The sequence below is a fragment of the Mauremys mutica genome, chromosome 20 (genome assembly GCF_020497125.1).
Source record: "Mauremys mutica isolate MM-2020 ecotype Southern chromosome 20, ASM2049712v1, whole genome shotgun sequence".
Classification (NCBI taxonomy): domain Eukaryota; kingdom Metazoa; phylum Chordata; order Testudines; family Geoemydidae; genus Mauremys; species Mauremys mutica.
Window position 1 is genome coordinate 21149984 of NC_059091.1, and position 22585 is coordinate 21172568.

The 22585-nt window shown below is 49.1% G+C and overlaps 1 protein-coding gene across 1 annotated transcript in view; it reads left to right on the top strand.

Moving 5' to 3' along the window:
* The first annotated feature begins 497 nt into the window (after nt 1-497).
* Nucleotides 498-22585, top strand: part of LOC123353466 (complement C3-like) — a 49664-nt gene continuing 27576 nt past the window's right edge. The window contains exons 1-17 of the mRNA XM_044994567.1: nt 498-583; nt 4518-4710; nt 7050-7212; nt 7869-7939; nt 8943-9037; nt 10552-10634; nt 10795-10885; nt 11369-11471; nt 11563-11683; nt 14501-14616; nt 15986-16132; nt 16848-17060; nt 18309-18503; nt 19389-19550; nt 20513-20642; nt 21378-21449; nt 22315-22515. Coding sequence (XP_044850502.1) covers nt 513-583; nt 4518-4710; nt 7050-7212; nt 7869-7939; nt 8943-9037; nt 10552-10634; nt 10795-10885; nt 11369-11471; nt 11563-11683; nt 14501-14616; nt 15986-16132; nt 16848-17060; nt 18309-18503; nt 19389-19550; nt 20513-20642; nt 21378-21449; nt 22315-22515 — 2227 coding nt within the window. The 5' untranslated portion in view covers nt 498-512. The remainder of the gene's footprint in view (nt 584-4517; nt 4711-7049; nt 7213-7868; nt 7940-8942; nt 9038-10551; nt 10635-10794; nt 10886-11368; nt 11472-11562; nt 11684-14500; nt 14617-15985; nt 16133-16847; nt 17061-18308; nt 18504-19388; nt 19551-20512; nt 20643-21377; nt 21450-22314; nt 22516-22585) is intronic.

The following is a 22585-nucleotide window of genomic DNA, read 5'->3' on the forward strand; positions in this document are numbered from 1 at the left end:
GCTGCTTGGGGGCAAAACAGGGACTGCAGCCCCTTGCAGAATGCCGCCCCAAGCACCAGCTTGGAATGCTGGTCCCTGGAGCCGGCCCTGAACCCAAGCATCCTGACTCCCAGCACCCCCCGCTTTAACCCACTTGAACCTATTCCTCATTCACAGCTGGGAGCAGAACCCAGGAGTCCTGACTTCCAGCCCCCCTTCTCCATGCTAGGCCTGAACTGTGGTATTTATCAGAGCCCCACCATTCTGATCTGTGGCTATCACCTGGGCATGGAGGAAACACAACCACAGCCTCAGGTCCCTAATTCCAACTCCCCCCCCTTGGAAAGACAAATAAACTCTTGTGTCAAGTTAGTGAAGAAAACAACTTTTGTTCTGAACTTTTCAGGGTTCCTGGGCTCCTCCCCCTCACTGACTAACCCACCCAGCTGTTTGCACAAGGGCTCAGCTTACAGGCAACTCCGAGGATAAATAGCCCAGGAGGAGCTACTTCTCCTGACCCTCCTGTCCTCACCATGGGGGGCTCTGCTCTCTACCTGGTGGCCGTGTTTGCTTTCTACTTCCCGGCTGTTTCTCACAGCCAACTGTAAGTACCGCTGCGCTTCTGCCACGGTGATGAGGATATTAACCTGGGTTCATTACATGGCTGCCAATGGAAACCAAGCTCAATTTTCCTCTCTTCTCTGCTAGTGTGTGTGGAGTGGGAGCAGGCTGCAGAAATTCTCTTCCTCACCTGGTCCAACCCTCTTCTCTCTCGCTCAGTTCCGAGGCTAATCGTGGGGTTTGGAAGATGGAATTTTTCTTAAAGAATAAACTGGATTTTGAGCCTCACTTGATCTAAGTGAACCAGGTGTAGACTGGGAGTAACTCCTTTGAAAACAATGGTGTTGCACCGTCCTGAAATGCACTGAAATCAGTGGGGTTGTCGTTCCCTTGGCTTCAGTGGGCTTTGGATCAGACCCTAAAAGAGACCAGAATCAGGTTCTATAGGCCACATCTTGAACTCCTTGCTCAGCTTCTACATCGGCAAGACACCCAGTGGGGCTAAATTCTATTTTCAGTGTAAACCGGTGCAAACCTTGAGTAACTCCACTGACTTCAATAGGTAGTTGGTTACACTGGAGTAACTCCGTTGGCTAAGGGGATTGCTTATGGTGCATGAGGCAGACCAGAACCTAGTTCACTTCCAAGGGACTGGTGGGCTTCCGAAGCACAGTGGTCCACAACTTGGGCACTGCACTGGGAGTCAGGACTCCTGGGTTCTATTTCCAGCTGTTGGAGGGAATGGGCCTGGGGGACCAGAAGTTGGGAAGGGGAGTCAGAACTCCCTGGTTCTACCTGATGCTCTCACAATGGGGATATCCAGGGGACGCCTGGGTTCTGGGAGGGCAATGATGTCTAGTGGTTAGAGCTGGGTGGTGTGACTAGGAGTCAAAACTGCTGGGCTCTATTCCCAGCTGAGTCACTGACTGGCTGTGTGACCTTAAGGAAGTTCCTCCCCTTTTCTGTGCTGGCCTCTCCCTCATCTCTGAAAGAGGGATCACGACACCTACCTCTGTAAAGGGCTGTGAGATCTATGTCTGGTGAGTGCTCTGAGTGTGACCCCGGGGCTAAGCTTCTATTGTCCATCTGACTGATTGGCTGCCTGGCATTGCTACCGCCTCCCGGCCTGTTCATGTCTGTGCTGGAGTGGCCAGATGAACAGCCAGGAGCCAGACCAATAGCCCATGTGCTTGGCTCTAAAGCTGGGAAGGGATCTTGGTGCCAGGGGGTGGCAGTGATAAAAGGGAGGCGTCAGGAACAGGTAGTTTGGTTTGATTTGGTGCTGCCTCCTATGGCCAAGGCCAAATGATGGACGTGACACTGAGCGGGTGACGGAGGGAAACTCCAAGGGATGCCCCCCTTCAGAACCAGGGGGGAGGGGGCTGCTGAAAAGTTCATCCTACCTCAGGGACCGGCTGAGCCAGTGAGAAGCCAGAAGCTGCATGAGAGATGATCTGACAGGATGACCCAACTCACCTACGGAGCCTGGGTCGGGTCCCCACCCTCCCCATGGCGCTGGAGGGGCTGCCGTCCGGGTGCCAGACTTCGGGGTGATAGACAGACGTCCGGATGTGGGGCTGGGTTTTGCAGCTTGACCCCACTGGGAATGCACCACGGTGGGCTGCAGGCCAGACACACAGACCTCGGTGCAGCTTTCCCCGAAGGGTTCCAGAGATTTATGAAACCTGTTTCTGAGCCTGGGCCAACTTTCAGGAAAGGAGGAGGGAGGGTTCCCCCAGGAGGGAGAGAGGAGATTTGGTAGCCACTGTGCAGGGCTCACTCCGGGTCTCACCCCTGACCTGCGTCTCTAGGATTTCTCGGCGGAACATCAGGGGCCTACCTGGTCCATTTTGACAGTGCTCTGGTGGACGGCTGGTACCAAGCACACGCCCTGCATAGGTGCTCCTGGTATTGCTTGCAGAGCAGTAAACATGGCCCGTGCTCAACGACTCCCCAGCGCAGCATGCTCCTCTCTAGGCAGCGTCAGGCCGTGCAAAGGGCAGTACATTCCAGAGGGCTCCGTAACAGGGTCACACACGCTGGCTGCAGACCATATGATCGCAGTTGGTGGAATGCAGGAGGACACAGTATGGCCCTCCCCACGGGGCACTGGGGTCAGCACTGGCTCAGACGGGAGAGCTCCTTCTACTGACCCACACACCCTGCTCCCTGCAGCACAGCGTCCCCTAGCACCGCAATGGGGCATTGGGCCCAGCACTGACTGCCAGGGGACAGTGCCCCCTACTGAGCCCCCCAGCCTGCTCCCTGCAGCACAGCGCCCCCTAGCACCGCACTGGGGCATTGGGCCCAGCACTGACTGCCAGGGGACAGGGCCCCTGCTGAGTCCTCCCCCCCACCAGTGCCAGATTAAAGAATTTTGGGAATGGAAATGGTGGGGAAATGTGTGACCGGGGGAAGGGGTGGGTTGGGTACTATCCCTAAGGGGTGGGAGGACCTAGGAGGGTGTTGGAGACTGAGCTCACCCCATAGTTACCCCACATGGTGGCTCCTGTCCCAGGGGGCTGGCCTGGCTCCCTGCTCCAGCCCACTGGCTGTCACCATAGCATACCTGTGGTGGGGGCCTCTGTTCCCATCCTGGTCCTGGTGCCATCGGCTCAGCTGTCCCAAACTGGACTGTGATGGACCAAATAAAATAAGCTGACAGGCTTTGTTCACCCCCCGCCCGAGTGGACAGGCACCCCCGGAGATGGGGGCCCAGTGCAAGAGCATTGAGTACATGTGGGTTAAACCGGGCCTGCCCCCACCAGCACAGCACTAGCATCAAAGTGGGATATCAAGATCACCACAGAGTTGGAAGAGAGCGCCCCCTTCTGAGCCACAACTTAGTTAGTTGGAATGCAGCACCCCCGGCACCGTGCCAGGGCATTGGGGTCAGCACTGACTTAAAGGGAAGAGCATTCCCTACTGTATCTGTGTACAGCAGGACACCCCATTTCAGAAAAGTGGCAACAGCGGTGACAGAGGATCAGGCCAGAGGACACATCCACTCACAGCAATTTTCATTAGGGACAGGAGTGCATTATGCCCTGAACTTTTCACCTATGTGTGTGTGTGTGTGTGTATGATCTTTATCTGGATGAAAAACTCTTGTCCAATCGTCCATCAGCGTTCATACCGGAGTGACACACAGATAACTTGGCTGATATTTAGCAAAACTTATTTCCCTCCAGGCTTACTTCCTTTTGAATTCACAACACTGTGGGTGATGTAATCAGTCAATTATTTCTCCAGGAAGGCGGCAACCTTGCTTTAATGCCATTGCCTAAGGGGAGATTTTCCAGACAGCCTAGGTGATTTAGGGGCAAAGTCAACTGGACTTGGAAGGGCTTGTCTCCATGAAGACTTAGTTCACAGCAAACTGAGGTGTAAATCTACCCCCCACTGCACACCAACTGTCCGTGAGGACACTGTTAATGTGTACTAACAGTTCCTTAGTGCAGTTTGTCTTAGTGCACTTTGGGCCCCAGCTGCCATGGCCCTGCTGCAATTTTTAGGAACCAGTTCGATCAGAGCTAGCACCTTTGTGCCCTGGTCTACATTTAACATTTAGGTCAACCCAGCTACATTGCCCAGAGGGTTTAAGCAGCACTGTAGTTAAGCCAACCTAACTGCCGGTGTAGATGCGGCTAGGCTGATGGAGGAATGGATGGTGCATTATCTACACCGATAGAAAACCCCCCTAATGTAGACGAGTCCTATGTCTATCCAAATTGGGAGTCACACCTCCCAGCGGCTGTGTAGACATACCCCTAGGGGCAGGAACTCTCTCTTACTCTGTGTTTGTACTGTGCCTCAGTCGCTGTTGGGATTTCAAGATGCTGCTGTAAAGCAAATAATAACTTGTAAACTGCAGTAACAAGCTTGGCATAAAACCTCCTTGGGGATGTGGGAATCGCAGCCAGTGGGGTTTTAAATACTGACTGAATGAATCAAATCGACCTTTTTGCCATTCACAGCTACTCCCTGATCACACCCAACGTCCTGCGGGTGGAGAGTGAAGAGACGGTCGTGGTGGAAGCCCATGGCCTCAATGTCCCCATTGCGGTTACAATCATCGTGCAGGACTTCCCATTTAAGAAAAACATCTTATACCAGGTCCAGACCAACCTCAACCCTGCGAATGGGATGATGGGCACAGCCATAATAAAGGTGCGTAAAACTCCAGTCTCAGGTCATCCAGTGAAACAAACGGTATCACTTTCAACAGGAGCCTCCAATATTTTGGCTCCCAACTCTGCAATACCGAGACGTTCAGACCCTGTCCAGGTTGGATGTCGTTCTAAAAGACACTCTAGCCCAGCATGAAGTTATGAGCTGGAATTGCTGGGTGAAAGTCTATGGCCTGTGTTATACATAGGGCCCTACCAAATTCACGGCCATGAAAAACACATCCCGGGCCATGAAATCAGACCTTCTCTGTGAAATCTAGCTATTGGAGGGGAGGAGAAGGGGCAGGGCTGGGGGCGCCCCAGCCGGGGGCTCCTACTATGCCCCTGGCTCCAGCTGTTAGTCCCCTCAAGGCTGGGGAGGGACAGGACTTACTGTTATCCTGCACAGCTGTTCTCTGGGGGAGATCAGACCCACCTCTGGGTACCTCCCCTGGCTGTAGGAAGCTCTAGTGCTGGGCAGGAGCCCCAGAGCTTCCTGCAGCCACAGCAGGTTGCCAGAGGAGGAGGTGGGTCTAATCTCCCCCATACTGCTGGGAACGCCCCAGCCAGGGGAGGTACACAGAGGTGGGTCTGATCTCCCGAGGGCTGTGCAGGGGAAAAGGAAGTCCTGTCCCTCACCAGCCCGGCCAGGACTAGCAGCTAGGAGCCCCTGGCTGGGGCACTCCCAGAAGCACGGGGGAGATCAGACCCACCTTCACCTCTGGGAAGCTCCTGCGGCTGCAGGAAGCTGAAGGCAGTGCAGAAGTGAGGATGGCAATCCTATGACCCCCCCATAACAGGTTTGCGACCCCCCCCCCATGAATCCCTTTTGGGTCAGGATCCTCACGGTTACAACACCCTGAAATTTCAGATATAAACATCTGAGAACATGAAATTGACTAATTTTCAAATCCTATGGCCATGAAATTGACCAGAATGGACTATGAATTTGGTTGGGCCGTAGTTATACAGGAGGTCAGACTAGCTGATCAGGTTGGTCCCTTTGGTCCGTAACATCTAGGAATCTATTAGTGATGGGAGCATATAGCTAACTAGTCAGATAAACACTGAGGGGTCTCTTGTTGGGGACCTAAAAACTGAGGTGCCCCAAATTTGGAGGTAGAAGAAAAAGTTGAGAGGAAGGGTGGTCTGGTGGTTAGGGTGCTAGACTGGGACTTAGAAGACCTGGATTTGATTTCCAGCTCTGTCACAGACTCTCTGCATCCTTGGATAAGTTGTTCTGTGCCTCAGGGTTTCCCCATCTCTGAAATATAGGTAATAGCCCTTCTTTATTCTGGGCGCAGGGGGAGGGCATGCTGTGAGGGAAAATGCATTAAAATTGAGGCACATGGGTAATAATATACTGATATGATAATAGGGGCCATATAATAACTTGAATAGATAAACTGAATCACAGTGAGATCTAACATCAAACCCCATTGGACAAATATTAGTTCTGTTTCTTAATGCCCAACTGGAAGATACTCAGGTATTACGGTGGTGGACATGCAATTGACATGATTTTGTTCATTTTTTGGCATTTTCCATTGCAAATTTAAAAAAAAAAAGATGATTATGAAATGGTTAAAGTCACAAGAGTTTTGGTGGATACCTTGGTCTTAATTCCTGTTAACCCTTCAAAGCGAATTATTTGTGTCTCAGCTGACTTGGGAGCTTTTTCATTCAATGCACCGAGGTTCTGTGATCAGGTACATAACCATATGCCCTGTGGCTCATGTTTGCACTGCCTGGGAAACTTGCTCAGAGCTTGCCAAGTCTTGTCCCTCGTTAGCACTGGGCACAGCATCATTTCTGGGTGGGGTTCCCTGGTGGAGCAGGATTCTCGTTTTGAGTTGATCCAAAGTCCTGGCCAGGAATGGAGAGTTGAGGGGACAGAGGGAAGGTCTCCAAGATGTTACAGTTTTAGGGGAGCACAGTAGGAATAGTTGGGAGCACATCAGTGCAGTAGAACTGACTTCAGCAGGGCACCCATGGGATGCCCTTTGGTTAACAAACATTCCATATAACAGGAGGTGACCGGACAATGGGTACAGGACCGAATGGCCTGGCCTGACTCACTGGTGGTGACCTACACTGACTGTGCCATCCTGGGAATCCCCCTCCACCTGGGGTATTCCCCAGTGAGGAGACCCACCATCTGCTCGCAGCTGTGTAAGCTGCTGGAGGAACTGCATGTAGAGCGGGTTAGTAAAAGGCCATGGTTTCTTATGGATTCTTTCCACGTATGACTTAAGCATTGTTAACACTTTTGCATAGAGCATCCCTTGTGGAGGTGAGTAAAAGCAGGAAGAACTCATCCATGCTCTTGTTCTCATGCAGGTTCCCACCAAAGACATAAAGAAAGATTCCAAACAAAACCAGTATGTTGTGGTCAAGGCTACGTTCCCTCAGCACACCCTGGAGAAAGTGGTTCTGGTCCATTTCCACAGTGGATACATCTTTATCCAGACGGATAAAACCATCTATACCCCCGGGTCTACAGGTACTGCCTTCTCCTGGTCCCTTCTAATGGGAAGGGATGGGAGCTGCTGATGTCATGCCATATCTACAGCAGGGCTGCTGGGGCCATCCTGTGCATATTGCTTTGCTTGTTGTCTGATTGAAGATGGAGGACAGTTGGAGCAGAGACTCTGCCACCACGAATTTGCAATATTTCACCCTTCAGCATCATCCTAGCTGGGATGTCCTGTGGAGTGTTAGATACCGAAAGACTGGGTGGGCCATTGGATTGAGAATGGGCGATGGAACTTTTGAAATCACAGTGACTGGTTCTGCTACATCTTGTACCAAGATACATGTCCCCATCTGACGACCATCCCAAAGCCTTTGTGAAATAGGAGCTGCTAATCCCAGGCCATTCAGAGCAGGACAAGTCCCTGCAATGACAAAGCCCTCCCACCTGGTACTTAGGGACAGGGGAGAAAAGCAAGACAACAGCCTAAATTAAAAAGCCATGGAGATCTCCAACTGTAGAAAGAGGCTATCGTGAAACAACCCCTGATAGGGGCTGATGGCTCAGTTTCTCCGTGGAGTTAGGCACTGAACTCCTGTTGGTTTCAATCAGACTTAGACACCTAAGTTTGGGCCAAGGTATCTATCAGTTAACGATGTCCCTCTCTTCTCTCTTTATTTTCTCAGTCCTCTACCGGATCTTCACCGTGGGTCACAAACTGGAACCGGTGTCTAAGACAGTGATCGTGGAGTTTGAGGTGAGGTCCCTGTTCTGAGTGAGCCCGTGGTGGGATAGGTGGGTTTAGCCACTTGTCTGGGTAATGTGCAGTGATTTATTGTGACTGAGGAGGCTGCATAGACTCCCTGCGTGTAGCAGCAACATGGTATGGCCAGAAGAAAAGCAAATGATTGTCTGAGGACTCTTTTTGCAAACTTCTGGCGTCCAAATTCTCCCCCAGTCATTACAGAGGTTACAAAGTTTGCAGGGGCAGCAGCCAGGCAGCTCTTGGGGGAGGTCCCGCGGTTCTGCAACAGTGTTAACGCTTGAGCAAAGTTCGGGAAGAGCCAGGCAGGTGGTTGTCTGCGAAGGCTGAAGACAAGGAGCCACTGCAAGGAGCCCTTTGAAGGACGTGTAAACTGGTGGCAGGAACTGGGATTATAGCTCCAGGTGTTAGTCCTGTTCAGGCCCTTTCCACTGGGTTTTATGATCCATAAAATAAAATAAATCAGCTGCAAAACCCTGGGCAATAATCCTCCAGGGTTTTCCTCACCTCAGCCAGCTGGGAGTGGAGAGAACACATCTGTCCCTTCAGTTCCTCTTTGACTCAGTTTCCCCTTTCTTTGACACTCTGCCCTGAGCAGCAGCAAAACCAGCTGGAACCTTGCGATGGGGAGCAGCTGTGGTTGGCAAAGCGATGCAGCCCTTTGGGCACCTCCAAGGTTTGCAGATAGCTCAGGGTTAAGCCTGGCGTCTGCAAGATTCTGCCATGGAGGCTCTTCAGTCTTCCGAGCTGTTTCCTTGAGTTCTTTGCTGGCCTCGCTGAGCCATCTCAGAAGGTCAGGAGAGATTTGTCAGTTTTTCCGGTGTCTCTGGATAGTTAAGAAATTCAAACCAATCAGTGAAGTCCAGATTGTTACATGCTATTGTTGGAAGTATGGAGAACCCTCCACCGACCCAGGAATGTAAACGTGGCAGGTGATGTTGTGAAGAGCAATTGGAAGCATTTTTCTCCCTAAACTCTTAACTTGTTTCCTTTCCAGACCCCTGAGTCCATTATTGTCAAGCAGATTCCCATCTCCGCTCCCTTGAAATCAGGCATCTTCTCCCTGAGCCATAACTTGCCGGAGATTATCAGGTAGATTGCCCGGATGTTACTATGCCTGGACGGAGCAGAGCTTTGCAGGAGTTGGGCAGGGAAACAGAAGAGATGATGTGGAGCTAGTTACTGTGTGTGGCCCATCAGCTAGATCATCTCCTACAGGCATTTCCAAGTGACATGGAGAAAACAAATGCTCCTGACACATATCTATTGAGAGCAGGGGCAGCTCCAGGCACCAGCACGCCAAGTGCGTGCCTGGGGTGGCAAGCCATGGGGGGCGCTCTGCCAGTCGCCGTGAGGGCGGCAGGCAGGTTGCCTTTGGCGGCATGCCTGCGGAGGGTCCTCTGGTCCCACGGCTTCGGCGGACCTCCCACAGGCATGCCGCCGAATCCACGGGACCGGGGACCTCCCGCAGGCATGCTGCCAAATCCACGGGACCGGGGACCTCCCGCAGGCATGCCGCTGAATCCACGGGACCGGGGACCTCCCGCAGGCAAGCCGCCAAAGGCAACCTGCCTGCCATGCTGGGGGCGGCAAAATACCTAGAGCCGCCCCTGATTGAGAGGAGTGGAGAGAACTTAGTGGTTCAAGCATTAGCCTGCTAAACCCAGAGTTGTGAGTTCAATCCTTCAGGGGGCCACTTAGGGATATTGGGCAACAATCTCTCTGGGGATTGGCTCTGCTTTGACCAGGGGGTTGGACTAGATGACCTCCTGAGGTCCCTTCCAAACCCTGATATTCTATGATACCCAGTCTTGGCATAATTTGATTTATATTTCTTATAGTTTCAGTGGATAATCATATGGCCAAATACACAAAGTATAAAGCCTTAAATCAAACTGTAGTAAGTTCTCAAGCAGCATTTTTCTTGCTTTGCCTATCTGTAAATTTTGATATTATTTATATAAATGTGTTTTTGTCGGTATGCGTGTGCACAGTGAAATCAATGACACGTATCAATAAAAAAAAATCTTTCCAAGTCTACGCAGACACCAGAATGAAGTTGCACTGACTTCCTTGCCATTACTCCTGATTTATTCCAGAGTATGTGAAGGCAGGATTAGGCCCTGTTGGCCTGTTTTTCAAAAGTGCTGAGCATCCTACCTCCCATTCAGTGGGATTTATGAATGCTCAACTACTCTGAAAATTGCATCAGTGAGCTGGTGAGTGAGGGCCCTGATTTTGGTTTGGATTAGAGTTTCCTTAAATTTGGGGGTGTTTGGATTGAGGGTTTTGGTCCACGCAGACTGTAGAAACAAGTGCCGGCCATAAAGTTTCGATCCAAACTTCCCAAACCTTGCTGGCCAAAGGTTGATGTTTTGCTCCAAGTCCCTGCCTCTAGTTCTGGTTCATGAAAACATCTAGGTGCAGCAAAAAATGACTTGTCTGAGGTTTCCTGTAGTTCCCTGAAGATGGCTTGAGTTCCATGTATGGCTCAGATTTACCTTCAGGAACCGATAAAATTACTGGAGAAAGAAGTGAGCCAGGTGGGCCTTGCGAAATGTGTGTGTTAAGTGCATTCAGTGTTCCTTCTTATTTCCTTCCTCCAGTCTGGGAACCTGGAAGATCACAGCCAAGTATGAAGACTCCCCTCAGCAGACCTTCAGTGCACAATTTGATGTTAAGGAGTACGGTAAGAATCTGGCATCCACCAGGCCCAGGCTCAGGGAACGGGTCTGTCTCTACTCTCCTGACACCATCTTGGAGCAGACTCTCCATTTGGCTTGGCTTTGCTGGCAACCCACCCTCTCCTACAAGCTCAATGTTCTCCTTTTCTCCTCTCGTTTTTCCAGTGTTGCCGAGTTTCGAAGTCATATTGGAACCATCTGAGAAGTTTTTATACATCGATAGCAATGAAGAATTCAGGGTTTCTATCACTGCGAGGTGGGTCTGTGAGCGGATGGAAGGGATCAGCTGAGTGGGGTAGCAACCACAGGTTTTAGTGCAGAAAGAAACCTAAGTCTTGCATCACTTTGGGAATGTTTTCCACTAAACATTTTTTTTTCACGAAGAGCATCCTTTTTCTGTTTGGTTTTTTTTTTATCCAAAAACCAATGTCCAAAAATGGGGAAAAAAAAAAGTCTGAAAACCTTGTGATCCAGAAATGCTGGCGCAGTGCCTCATGAGAGTTGCCATTCAGGTGTTTCATTTTTCCATTCTTCTCCATGGGCTGGACTTGCTATCTGGAATTAAATTCCCATAATGCACCATAGCCATGATGGTCCACTTCTTACCATGGTGGAACATGGGAGAGAGAAACTGACCAAGGAGCTGGGCCTATAGAGGAGAATTGTGGCATGAGGCCATAATATTCAGCAATAGGTTTCCTTACCTATCTTACCTCTTACCCATCCGTATCTCCTCCAGGTACCTATATGGGAAAAAACTAGATGGCCATGCCTTTGTCCTCTTTGGGGTGAAGATGGATGATGAGAAGAGGAGTATCCCACAGTCTCTCAAGAGAATCTCGGTAATTCTTGTTCTCAGCTGTGGTGAGGAGGGATTCATGCCTCCTGGGAAACTGTGTGGGTGAGGTCATGAAACTCTCTCTCCCTTCCTAGATAGAAGACGGAGATGGGGAAGCAACGCTGACCAGAGCGATGCTGCAGGCTCGGTTTGCCAACCTGAACGAACTGGTTGGCCACTCGCTCTACGTCTCTGTCACCGTTTTGACAGAATCTGGTGAGCATCAGCAATAAGTGCACAGCCAAGTGCTTTATTCACTTGGTGTTCCAAACTGGTGCCGAGTGCAGTTCAAGGTGTTGATTTAGATGCATAAGGCCCTATCTGCTTAGGGTTCTGCAGCTCTTAAAGGCTGCAGGCCAGATTCTGATCTCATTTGCTTTGAGGTAAATCTGGTGTGACAGGTTCCTCTCCCCCGCTGGGGTACCACTGAGCCTGCCCTTTCCACCAGCCTGGGCTCCCTTACACTGTCCTGCTGATCCAGGCCCTCTCAAGCCTCCTCCAGCACAGACCGAGGAGGGACACGCCCAGCTGCAGAAAGACACAGACACTGAAATCAGCTCTGCACGGGAAGGCTTCAGCTAAGGAATTTCCCAGCACTCAAGTGCACACCCCTTCTGGAGTGTAAACCCAAAATTGTACCGTCTTGCACTGCACAGAGAACTGTTCAGTCTACGCGCATGAAATTCACCCCCTCCCTCAATGTGGAGGATGATATGCCCAGCTTTTTGCTCCCCAGTTATGAATTCCACAAACTGGTTTTAGAGAAAACAAAAACAAGTTTATTAACTACAAAAGATAGATATTAAATGATTATAAGGCATAGCAAACAGATCAAAACAGATTACCCAGCAAACAAAACAAAAATGCAAGATAAGTTCAGATACTAAAGAAATTGGTTACAAGCAGTAATTTCTCACCCTAAATGTTGTTTTAGGCAGATTGCAGAGTTTCTTGAAGGCAAGCTGCTCTTGCTTGCAGCTTAAAACTCCAGGTATTTCTTTCACAGGTCAGAAACACTGTAGCCTGAGTTCAGTCCTGTCTTCCCCAGATCAGTCTTAGGTGTTTTCAGCAGTCATCTTGGGTGGGCATTCAGTGAAGAACTGACCCTGATTATCTCACTTCCCTGCTTTAAATAAGTTTTACATATGGCGGGAATCCTTTGTCTTCCAGTATCAGAGGGGTAGCCGTGTTAGTCTGGATCTGTAAAAAGCACAAAGAGTGCTGTGGCACCTTATAGACTAACAGATGTATTCACCCACGAAAGCTTATGCTCTAATACATCTGTTAGTCTATAAGGTGCCACAGAACTCTTTGTTGCTTCTCTTCCAGGGTGATTCCCACCCCTGGCCAGTGGAAAAGTACTAATTTTATTATGGAGTCTAGTATTAGGTGACTTAATCATATGACCTTGCAGCCATAACTCAAAGTCCATTTGCAGCATCCCAGGAAGATGGGAGATTACCCTCTTCAAAGTCCTATTGTTCTCCCTAATAGTCTATTGACTTGTATCCAGCTAGCCAGCCAGACTGATGGCATTTTGTCTGGTGGGCGTTCTCCAGGTGCAAATACTTTTGTAGTACAATGTATAGTAAATATTTCTAACTTAAGATACATATATATTCATATTCAGTAAATCATAACCTTTCCAATGATATCTCACAAGACCCATCTTGCATAAAACATATCTCAGTTATGCTGTAATTATATTATAACAATATTTCTATAAAGAATATGGGATGTAGTGTCACACCCGGAATAACTCCAGATTTACACCAGCAAAAGTAGCTTGAAACTGTTGCACCTTTGTTTTCTGTGCATTGCAGCTTACCATTTCTAAGAGCTCTGGGTCAGCTCTTAGGGATAGTCTGGGCATACGTACTCCTGCCTCAGTGTGGAGGATGGAGTAGATGACTTCTTGCGGTCCCTTCCAGCTCTACATAGCTATGATTTCTAAACTTTCTCTGCAGAGGGAGCAGCCATTCTGTTCCGAGCAGCTGTAGCTTGTTACAGATGAAATTAGTAGCTGAAAGCCTGTGCCGTTGCATGGGTGTGGCAATTGGACCAAGTAATCCAAACAACCAATGACATTACTGCATGCAAATTAGTAGTAGAGTAAGGGTGGTGATTGGTTGGTAAAGTTGTGTGTGATTATCACAATGGTCTAGGACTCTTGGCATGGCATATGCCTTACTGGAGCTGTACACCAGGCTGGTAAAGTCAGAATGGCTGGGGACTTAAAAATTGGCCTGTAACAGACTTCAAATCCCGGAGACGATTGAACCTGGTGATATTGTAACTAAAAAGAGACCTTGTCTTGCTTGTATAGCTGCTTCCATCACTTCACACAGATGCAACAGACGTTCTAGGCTTCAGAGTGGTACATGGACAGAGTGACAGTCCTGGAATCTTATTATATAGATACACACACACTGTGCTCTCTCTCTCTCTCAGAGACTTTGTTTTTGTTCTTTCTTGTTGCATCTTTAAAAGCTAAAATAAGTCATTTTAGCATGAAAGGGACTGATTCTGTTTTCACTGCTACAGTGCCACTGACTACAGGGGACTTATTTCTGATTTATACTGGTGTGAGAACAGAATCAGGCTCAATATCCTGCAGTAATGCCAACCCCTGATGTGCAAAAATCACAAGTCAGTCCCCCCACTCCCAAAATCAAGAGATCATATGAAAAAATCATGAGGTTTTTTAAAATAATAAACTTTGGGTGCTTTTTCATTCTCTCCTGGCTTTTGAGGTGTTAGATTGCACTTGGGACGTGTTTTGAAGCTTTTCTCTGCAACCAGGAGGGTTAGAAACTTATTTCTTCTTTTAAATGACAGCTGAGATTCTCATGCCATATGGTGATTCTAGCAGCTGGGGCTTGAAGACAAGGAATTTAAACAGGAGACTCATGATGAAATCACAAGAATCAACATCTGACCATGGCCTATTCCTTGTGTTTTAGCCTGGACCTTAAAACTGAGCGAGGCAATACAAATTTTGTCCTTAATTGACCCATGGGCTTTTCTCTGTAGGCAGCGACATGGTGGAAGCAGAGAGAACCGGAATTAACATTGTGACATCTCCCTATCAGATCCACTTCACAAAAACACCCAAGTACTTCAAGCCGGGGATGCCATTTGAACTCATGGTAATATTTCTTCTTCTGGATCATGCCCACTGTTGCCTGAGGTGTATAAAGAGGAGAGAACTGTGGGTACTAGGGTGATGAGGGTGGTATAAGAACTTAGTGCTTGGCCACACTGGAGAGTTGCAGCGCTGGTGGTGGGTTTACAGCGCTGCAACTTACTCACCGTACACACTTGCAAGGCACATACAGCACTGCATCTCCCTGGCTGCAGCGCTGGCTGTACTCCTGCTCTGCCTCGGGTATAACTATTGCAGCGCTGGTGATGCAGCGCTGCTCCGCCAGTGTGGCCACCAAAAGCGCTGTAATTGGCCTCCAGATTTTCCCATAATGCTTTTAACTAAAGAACTCTCTTTGTTTTGTTATGATGCCTCTCTTTGTTTTGTTGTGAACTTGGGGCTCCCGGAGCTGCTTATCTAAAAAACAAACACAGCTCCTGTTTGCTGTGAATGAGGCAGGCAGGGGGATGAATGTCTACAGCTAGTGTTTGCTTGAGGAGAGAAACAGCACGGCGGGAGGGAGGGGGGGAAAGGGAGTCCGTCGGAGCAGCTGCTTATCTGGTTTGGAGCAACAGCGTAATAGGTTTAAACCTTTAAAATGCCCATGGCTTTTGCAAGGCCATTGATCTCTGCAGTCTTGAGGGTTTTCAGACCCGGGTATGTCTAGACTTCAGTCACGGGGTGCGCCTGGAGCTCTAGCTGACATCCCTGAACTAGCTTCCATCACCTAGCTTGGGTCCAGGAACAGTGAAACTGCGGCAGCGCTAGCTATACAAGCCCACCCTGGATAATTACTCATGGCGCTAGCCCGCGCTGATGCTCACGCTGCCTTGGCTTCACTGTTCCAGGACCCGGGGTAGTGAAATTAAAGCTAGCATGGGTACTGTTGTCAGATGCCACCAGTGTGGTGCTCTGCTCTGTTTAATGTTGATAACAGTCGGCTGTGTGTGTGTGTGTGTGTTCCCTCTGTGTGTTTTGGTTAGATGGGCAGTTGCCTTATTTGCCTGGGGCCAAAACAAGAAAAGATTAGTGTGAAATTAATTTCCTCTCTGGCCTACATGAATCAATTTATTCTTAATTTTTGTATATTGTTTTGTTGGGTGTATAAAAGTGTAAACTGAATTCAGGAGAAGGGTTGAAGTTGTGGTTTTATATTTTTGTATGCTTGTAGTTTTTAAAATGTGTGTGTATTTTGTGGTGTGATACAGCAGATCATTAAGGCCCCATTCCTCAGAGTTATTTAGGTGCCTAATTCCCATTGAAGTTTGAGGGTATGGACCTGAGATGCTACACATGCAATTTGATTTGAAGTTAGGATGCAGGGAGCGCTGCACCCCTTATTTGATGGATCCCTTTTTGATTGTGCCCCTCAGGTCTACGTCACAAACCCCGATGGCTCTCCAGCCCCCCGTGTCCGAGTACAGGCTGAAGGATTCCAGTCATCTGGGTCGACCCAGGGAGATGGAACTGCCAAGCTGATTATAAACATGCCCGGGGATAGGCCGCAGGTTGCCATCACGGTGAGTAACCTTCTAACGCTGAGTCTGGGCTAAGTACTATATGCACCCTGAGGGCAATGCCCTGTTGGTGGCATTCACTCCCCTCTCATGCACTGAGCAGGGGGGTAACTGAACTCTGTGCATTCCATCTGCACCTGGGGTCAGTTTTTTGTATGCCATTGGGTTTTGGAGATGCTCTGATCACCATGTAACCAGTGCTCCATGATGGGGCCAGAAGAGATCCCAGAAAACATTGACATGAGCATAAGCAGGTCCAGATTATTCCCCTTGCCACAATGAAGGTACCCACCATGCAGCAAAGGAGGCCTGCAGACAGCGCACGGCTGCTTAGTTGAAGACCCTGTGAGGTGACACCAGGCTCAAGCTACAAAGCCCAAGAGAACACTGGATCTATCTGTGTCCAGCCACTTGAGAGAATCCCTCTATATTCCTCTCTCCTGCAAGGGGCAAGGCAGTCTCCTCTGTTCAGGGACATGTTCTCTGACAGTCCAGAAATCTGGAGTCCCAGCAGGACTGTGCTGAAGCGACAGGCCAATTAAAAGTGGCATTTGGCGTTTCTCTGAGGTGTCATGCTTAGAATGGCTGTTAGCAGCAGAATCCACCAACAATGGAAGCTTCCTTTGCTATTGCTCATGGTGTGACCCAGCGTGAGGGGCTAGAGACCCTAAGCTCACTCCCAGATTCAACTAGGATTTTATCTCCACCTCCCCTGCAGGTAAAAACTGCCCATCCCAACCTCCCAGCAAACCGCCAGGCCTCTAAGTCCATGGTGGCTGAAGCCTATCAGTCCCAAGGAGGGTCTCAGAACTATCTCCATCTGGCGGTGACGGCTTCTGAGCTCAAATCTGGAGACAACTTACCTGTGAATTTCCACCTGAAGAGCAACAATCCAGCTGTTCTGAACCAGATCCAATATTTCACCTACATAGTAAGTGCTGCGTCCCTGGGTACTGGGATCTCCTGGAAATTAGGCATCATTTGAGTTTCCACCTGTCCTTTAATAGTCCCACTGCGCGTAAGGAGAACCTGTAGCAGAGAATTCTTCCCAGTCAGGCAGTGTGTTGATTATGTGTGTAGCAGAGTGTGGCAGGGCCCGGTTGGCTCCTGCCTCTGCTAGGTTCACAAAGTCACTCTGAGACCCTGGGTTTAGTAAACACAGTGCACTGGTGCATTTTATTCTCAGGCTTGTTCCCACCACTGTTTCACCATGAACAAGTAACCCTTCATCGTCTGCAGGCAGGAGGGAGGGAGCGCTACCTCCCTGCTTTCATTCCCTTCCTTTATCCTTTTCTCCTGCTCTCCTTGGCTTCCTTCCCCTGAGACTTTTATGCAGCCACAGGCTAATTAGGTAGCAGATGTCTCTGCCTCTTCAATTAGGGCCAGGTTACCTCCAGCCTGCTCTAATTTGTTCCCCTAGCGAGGAGTGGGCATGACAGAGGGCTGAAGCTGCAACCCTTTTCCCAGCACCCTGTCGCAGTGTGAATGAAATAGTCAGTCATGGGGACGACCCCTTATCCACTTCTGGTTACTGACTCTAGGCCCTGTGATAATCAATAGAGCCCACTTCCTCCAGGAGCTGGAGACAGAACCCAGGAGTCCTAACAACCATGCCTCTGCACTCGCCACTAAACCATACATCCTCTTCGATCTGCGGTTGGAACCAGGAGTCCTGACTCCTCCCCGTGCACTCACTAGAGCATATTTCCTCTTCGAGCTGGGGATGGAACCCAGGAGTCCCTGCTCTCAGTTCCCTGTTCTGAACACTAGACGTTACTGCGACTTTTTCAGTGCAGAGTAGTAGGTCCACTCTGTTATTTTTAGAGCTGGACAGTCAAATAATAAAGTTGCCATATAGCACGGATATGAAGTATATTTGGTGAGTGGGATGGGGGAAAGGAGGGATGGTCTCTGTTGGTGAAACATAAACAATACTTAGATTTGGGAATCAGATTTGGTGAATATTAGCACCACCGCATATAGACCCTATTCCTGCAACACATGGATTTTAGCTTATTTTCCTCTCTCCGCTCAGATGTAAATGCCCATCTGAAAAGTTGCAAGTGACCATCTCTTACTAGTAGAAAACTGGTGGATGGGAAGATTCATGGAATCTAAATCACGCATTGTGTTAACTCTTGTGGCCTTTAACAATCCACATCTCATGTTTCCCTGTTAGATCCTGAACAAAGGGAAGATCATTCATGTAGGGAGACAGGCCAGGCAGGCGGGACAAAATCTGGTGACCATGTCCCTGCCCATCACTCCAGACCTCATCCCTTCATTCCGCATCGTGGCTTACTACCAAGTAGGAAATTCGGAGATTGTAGCAGACTCGGTCTGGCTGGACATCCAGGACACTTGCATGGGAACGGTAGGTTGATATTCAAGTTGGCCTTCTACATGTTAATACCTATGAAGGGGCCGACTGACTCTCAAAAGGGACTCTAAAAATGGCACTGTGGGGCTTCTCATTGACTGTCTCCCATTCTGGAACAGATTTGATCGATTTGCATGTACAAAGATGTTCCCCAGTCCCCACAAGTCAATGCTGTCAACCCACTCTGGGATACGGGAGTCAAGCTGTGGTTCCCTCTAGCTCAGCAATAAAGAGTCTGTGGATTGAAGTGGATGGAGCTATACTGACTTGCGCCAGCTGAGTATCTGGCTTTGTATCTGCTCCAAAATTAGCCATTTTACTGATGATTTGGAAAGTCAGAATTGATTCCAGTTCCCTCTCCCAGGGCTGGGCTGGTTCTTCAGGGCTAACAAGAGTAAGATTCTTATTTCTGGCCCATGAATTCAGCAGATGTAACTCCTAATGCCTATAGGGGACCTGACTGTGATGTAACTACAATGTTGAGCTGCTGTAACTCCAGTTAATTGCTCCTGATTTACACCAGTGTGAGATCAGAATCGGGCCCACGGAGCAGATCCATTACAGTTCAAACTTTGTAGATTTCTCAGGGCTGCCTGAGGGACAAAGTCACCTTTTCATCATGGCTCGAACAAAGGGACCTCATGGAGATTGGGTCCGATTGTGCTCTCAGTTTACACCCTCATGAATATGGAGTAACAGTACTGAAGTCAGTGGAACTACTCCAGATTTACACAGCTGCCACTGAGATCAGAACTAGACTTTCGGATGCTCAAGGAAGCTGAGATCTTACCTCCTTTTCTCCTATGTTTTGCAAAGGACAAGCTCATAGCTGCTCCCTCTGCTTTAAAACAAAACCTCTCCCTTCACTCTTTCATACAGCTAGTGGTGAAAGGAGCCTCCAACGAAGACAGGAGAATCCATGAGCCGGGAACGCCAATGAAACTCAAGCTGGAAGGAGACCACAAAGCTTATGTCGGCCTAGTGGCCGTGGACAAAGGTGTCTACGTTCTGAACAAAAAGCACAAAATTACACAATCTAAGGTGGGCATGAAAGATGTTGGTTGTAACTTGTGATGTTTATAGCGGACAATGCAGCTTGGCTCTTATCCTTGCTCTACGCCCAGGATGGCGAAAAGTGAAGTGAGCCTTTTGTTTGCAGAGCTGCCGCTTGGGGTGTGAGCTCCACTGTACTTTAACTGAGCTGGGCCGGGCCAGGTCAGTATTTGGATGGGAGACACCCAGTGAAACCCAGGGTGCTGCAGGGAGCGTTGTTCTGGACACACTAAAGGACACCCTGCCCTTTGGACAGTGTTGACCCAGGTGGTGCTGGGCTGTAGGGAACTCTGTGGGTGATGCAGTAGGGGGCGCCCTCCCTTCAGAGACAGTTATCACCTCAGTGCCCATGGTGGTGCTGTACATCAGGGAGTGGGGGTGTGCTCAGTAGGGGGCACTCTCCCTTCCCAGTCAGAGCTGAACCCAATGTCCCAGTGCAACATTAGGGGGCGCTGTGCTGCAGGGAAAAGTGTTAGTGACTCAACAGAGGGTGCGCTTTCTTGTGAGTCAGCACTGATCCCCGGGCCCTATCAAGGTTTTAGGGGATGCAATGCTACTGAAAGTGCCATTTCTCAGCTGACTTATCAAACACGGGTTCTGGTAATTAAATATCCTGTGACCCTTTCAACAAGGGTCAGGGCCTTGGTGCTCTGGCTGAATTCTAATTTTGGTATTTAATTTCTCTCTTCCTAAACATCCTCCTCTGTCTGGGTTCAACTGGCTGCATAATTCTTTTTCTCCTCCTAAAATCGGTTGTGTTGCTGGTGCAGAATGGCCTTTACTTACGGCTCAGATTTTACTTTCATTTACACTGCTGCAAACACAAAGCTAGTCAAAGGAAGTCAGTGGAGTTACTGCAGATTGCACGGTTGTACCTGAAACCAGAATCTGGCTCACAGCCTGTATAATGCTTTGGGATCATGCTGGACCATTGTATTTGCGCTTCATAGATCTGGGACTCGGTGGAGAAGAGTGACATTGGCTGTACAGCTGGCAGTGGAAAGAACAATCTGGGGGTATTTACGGATGCTGGACTGGCCCTGGAGACAAGCAGTAGGATTTCCACCCCCCAGAGAACAGGTATCACTCTGAACGGTCACCATGAGCGATGAAGGAAGGGAGGAAAGAGTCATCAAAGCAAGGCACAGTGACCTACACCATGAGCCCAGAGTAGGGACATCAGTCTAGCAGGGCAAATCCCACTGGACCGGCCTAGAAATGGAAATGTTGGGGTTACAGTGGGGGATGAGAATAAGGTCCTGAATTCTCACTGGAGCCCACCTATTAAAAGAGGGATTAATTTTAAGAATGGGATGATTCCAAGGAGGGGATTCAAAGATTCTCTCCTAGCTCACTAGGTTTCTCCCACTTTCAAAGTATCTTTCTTCCCCCTGGCCTGGAAGGGATGGGCAGATGGCTGGTGCTTCTCTCTGACTCTCTCTGCCCCAGGCTACAGGCTTTTTGGGCCAGTGTGCTAGAAGGGAGGAAGGAATGAAGCCTCCTTCACTCTCCTCTCTTTCTGGTTGCTCTGGCTGGCTGAGCATCTGCCCAACAGCTCTCATGTGGCTCCCAGCTGGGACAGGAAGGAGCAATATGTTATGTGCCAAAATGGCTTTTCTGGTTTCCTTATTTCCCCCTAAATCAATGGGATTCTGCTCATTGAGGCCTAGACCATTCTCAGAAATTTGGGAATTGTCCAGATGTGGTGTTTGAAAGTTACCCTGTTACATCCACACAGAGAAATGGCAGCAAGTTGAGTGTAGGCCTCACTTGGTGGGTGGGTTTTTAATTTCTGTTTCTCACTTCCTTCTGCAGATCCAGAGTGTCCCCAGCCAGCGAAACGCCGGCGTCGCTCTGTTCAGCTCATTGAGTATAAGGCAATCAAAAGTAGGTACTAATCAGGGGATTTGCTATCCTTGGTCAAAGCAAGCATGCAAAGCAGGAATGCGATTCCCTAGCGTGACCAGTTTCACCCTGCTACAGCCTCCTGCCAGCTGCATTTCCTGTAGCAGGAGACAGGGAGTCTGGATAGAATTCCACATGGGGAGAGATCGGAACTGGTCAGTTTATAGAGGGGATGCGATAGAGGTATAGAAAACAATGAATGGTAACTTGCTCTGTGGCGCATGGACCGTCTCTCTGTTCTGTGTTGGTTCTGCCCCCAGCACTGTGAGGTTCTGGGCCATGACTGGGGACCCAAAATGCTACACAACTCAAATAACAACAACAGCTACATTGTTACATTACCCATATAAGCACAAGGAGACACTCAACCCAATTGAACGGTTTCTAATTAAGAATTTATAAAAGGAACTATTTTCATACATGATGCATAACTAACCCATAGTACTCACCACCACAGGATTGTATTGAGGCCAAGAGCCTAGCAGGATTCAAAAAAGGATGAGCCATTTCCATGGAAAAGGAGGATGTTCACCATTCCATAGGATAGGATCTTTTAAGAAGAGCTATACACCCTCATGCTTCAGGGGATGAGCCAACCTCTGATTGGTTCAGGAAGAAACGTCTCTGTGGGCAGGTTATTCCACTATGGGGTTTCTTGCACCTTTCTCTGAAGCAGCTGGTGCTAGTCACTGTTAGAGACAAGATACTGGATTATAGCAGAGTGCCAGTTCCTATGTTCCCCCTTTGGCCATGTCTACTAGTAAATTAATGAGAGAGAAAGAGAGAGAGAGAGAGTGAGGACTAGAAGAAGCTTGGTCGGAATGATCTTCTGGCTTGTACATTTCAGCGGCAGATTACCAGGACCAGAAGCTGAAGAAATGCTGTGAAGATGGGATGTACGAGAACCCCATGGGGCACAGCTGTGAGAAGCGGGTTGGGTACATCCTGGATACAGCCGAGTGCAAGAAGGCCTTCCTCGACTGCTGCAATTATATCAAGACCATACGGGACAAGCTGCAACGGGAGCTCCAACTGCAACTTGCAAGAAGCAAGTACCAGGGTTTCAGTATCACTCAGAGGAACAAGACAGGGGGAATTGTTAGCGAAATAAGACCGTG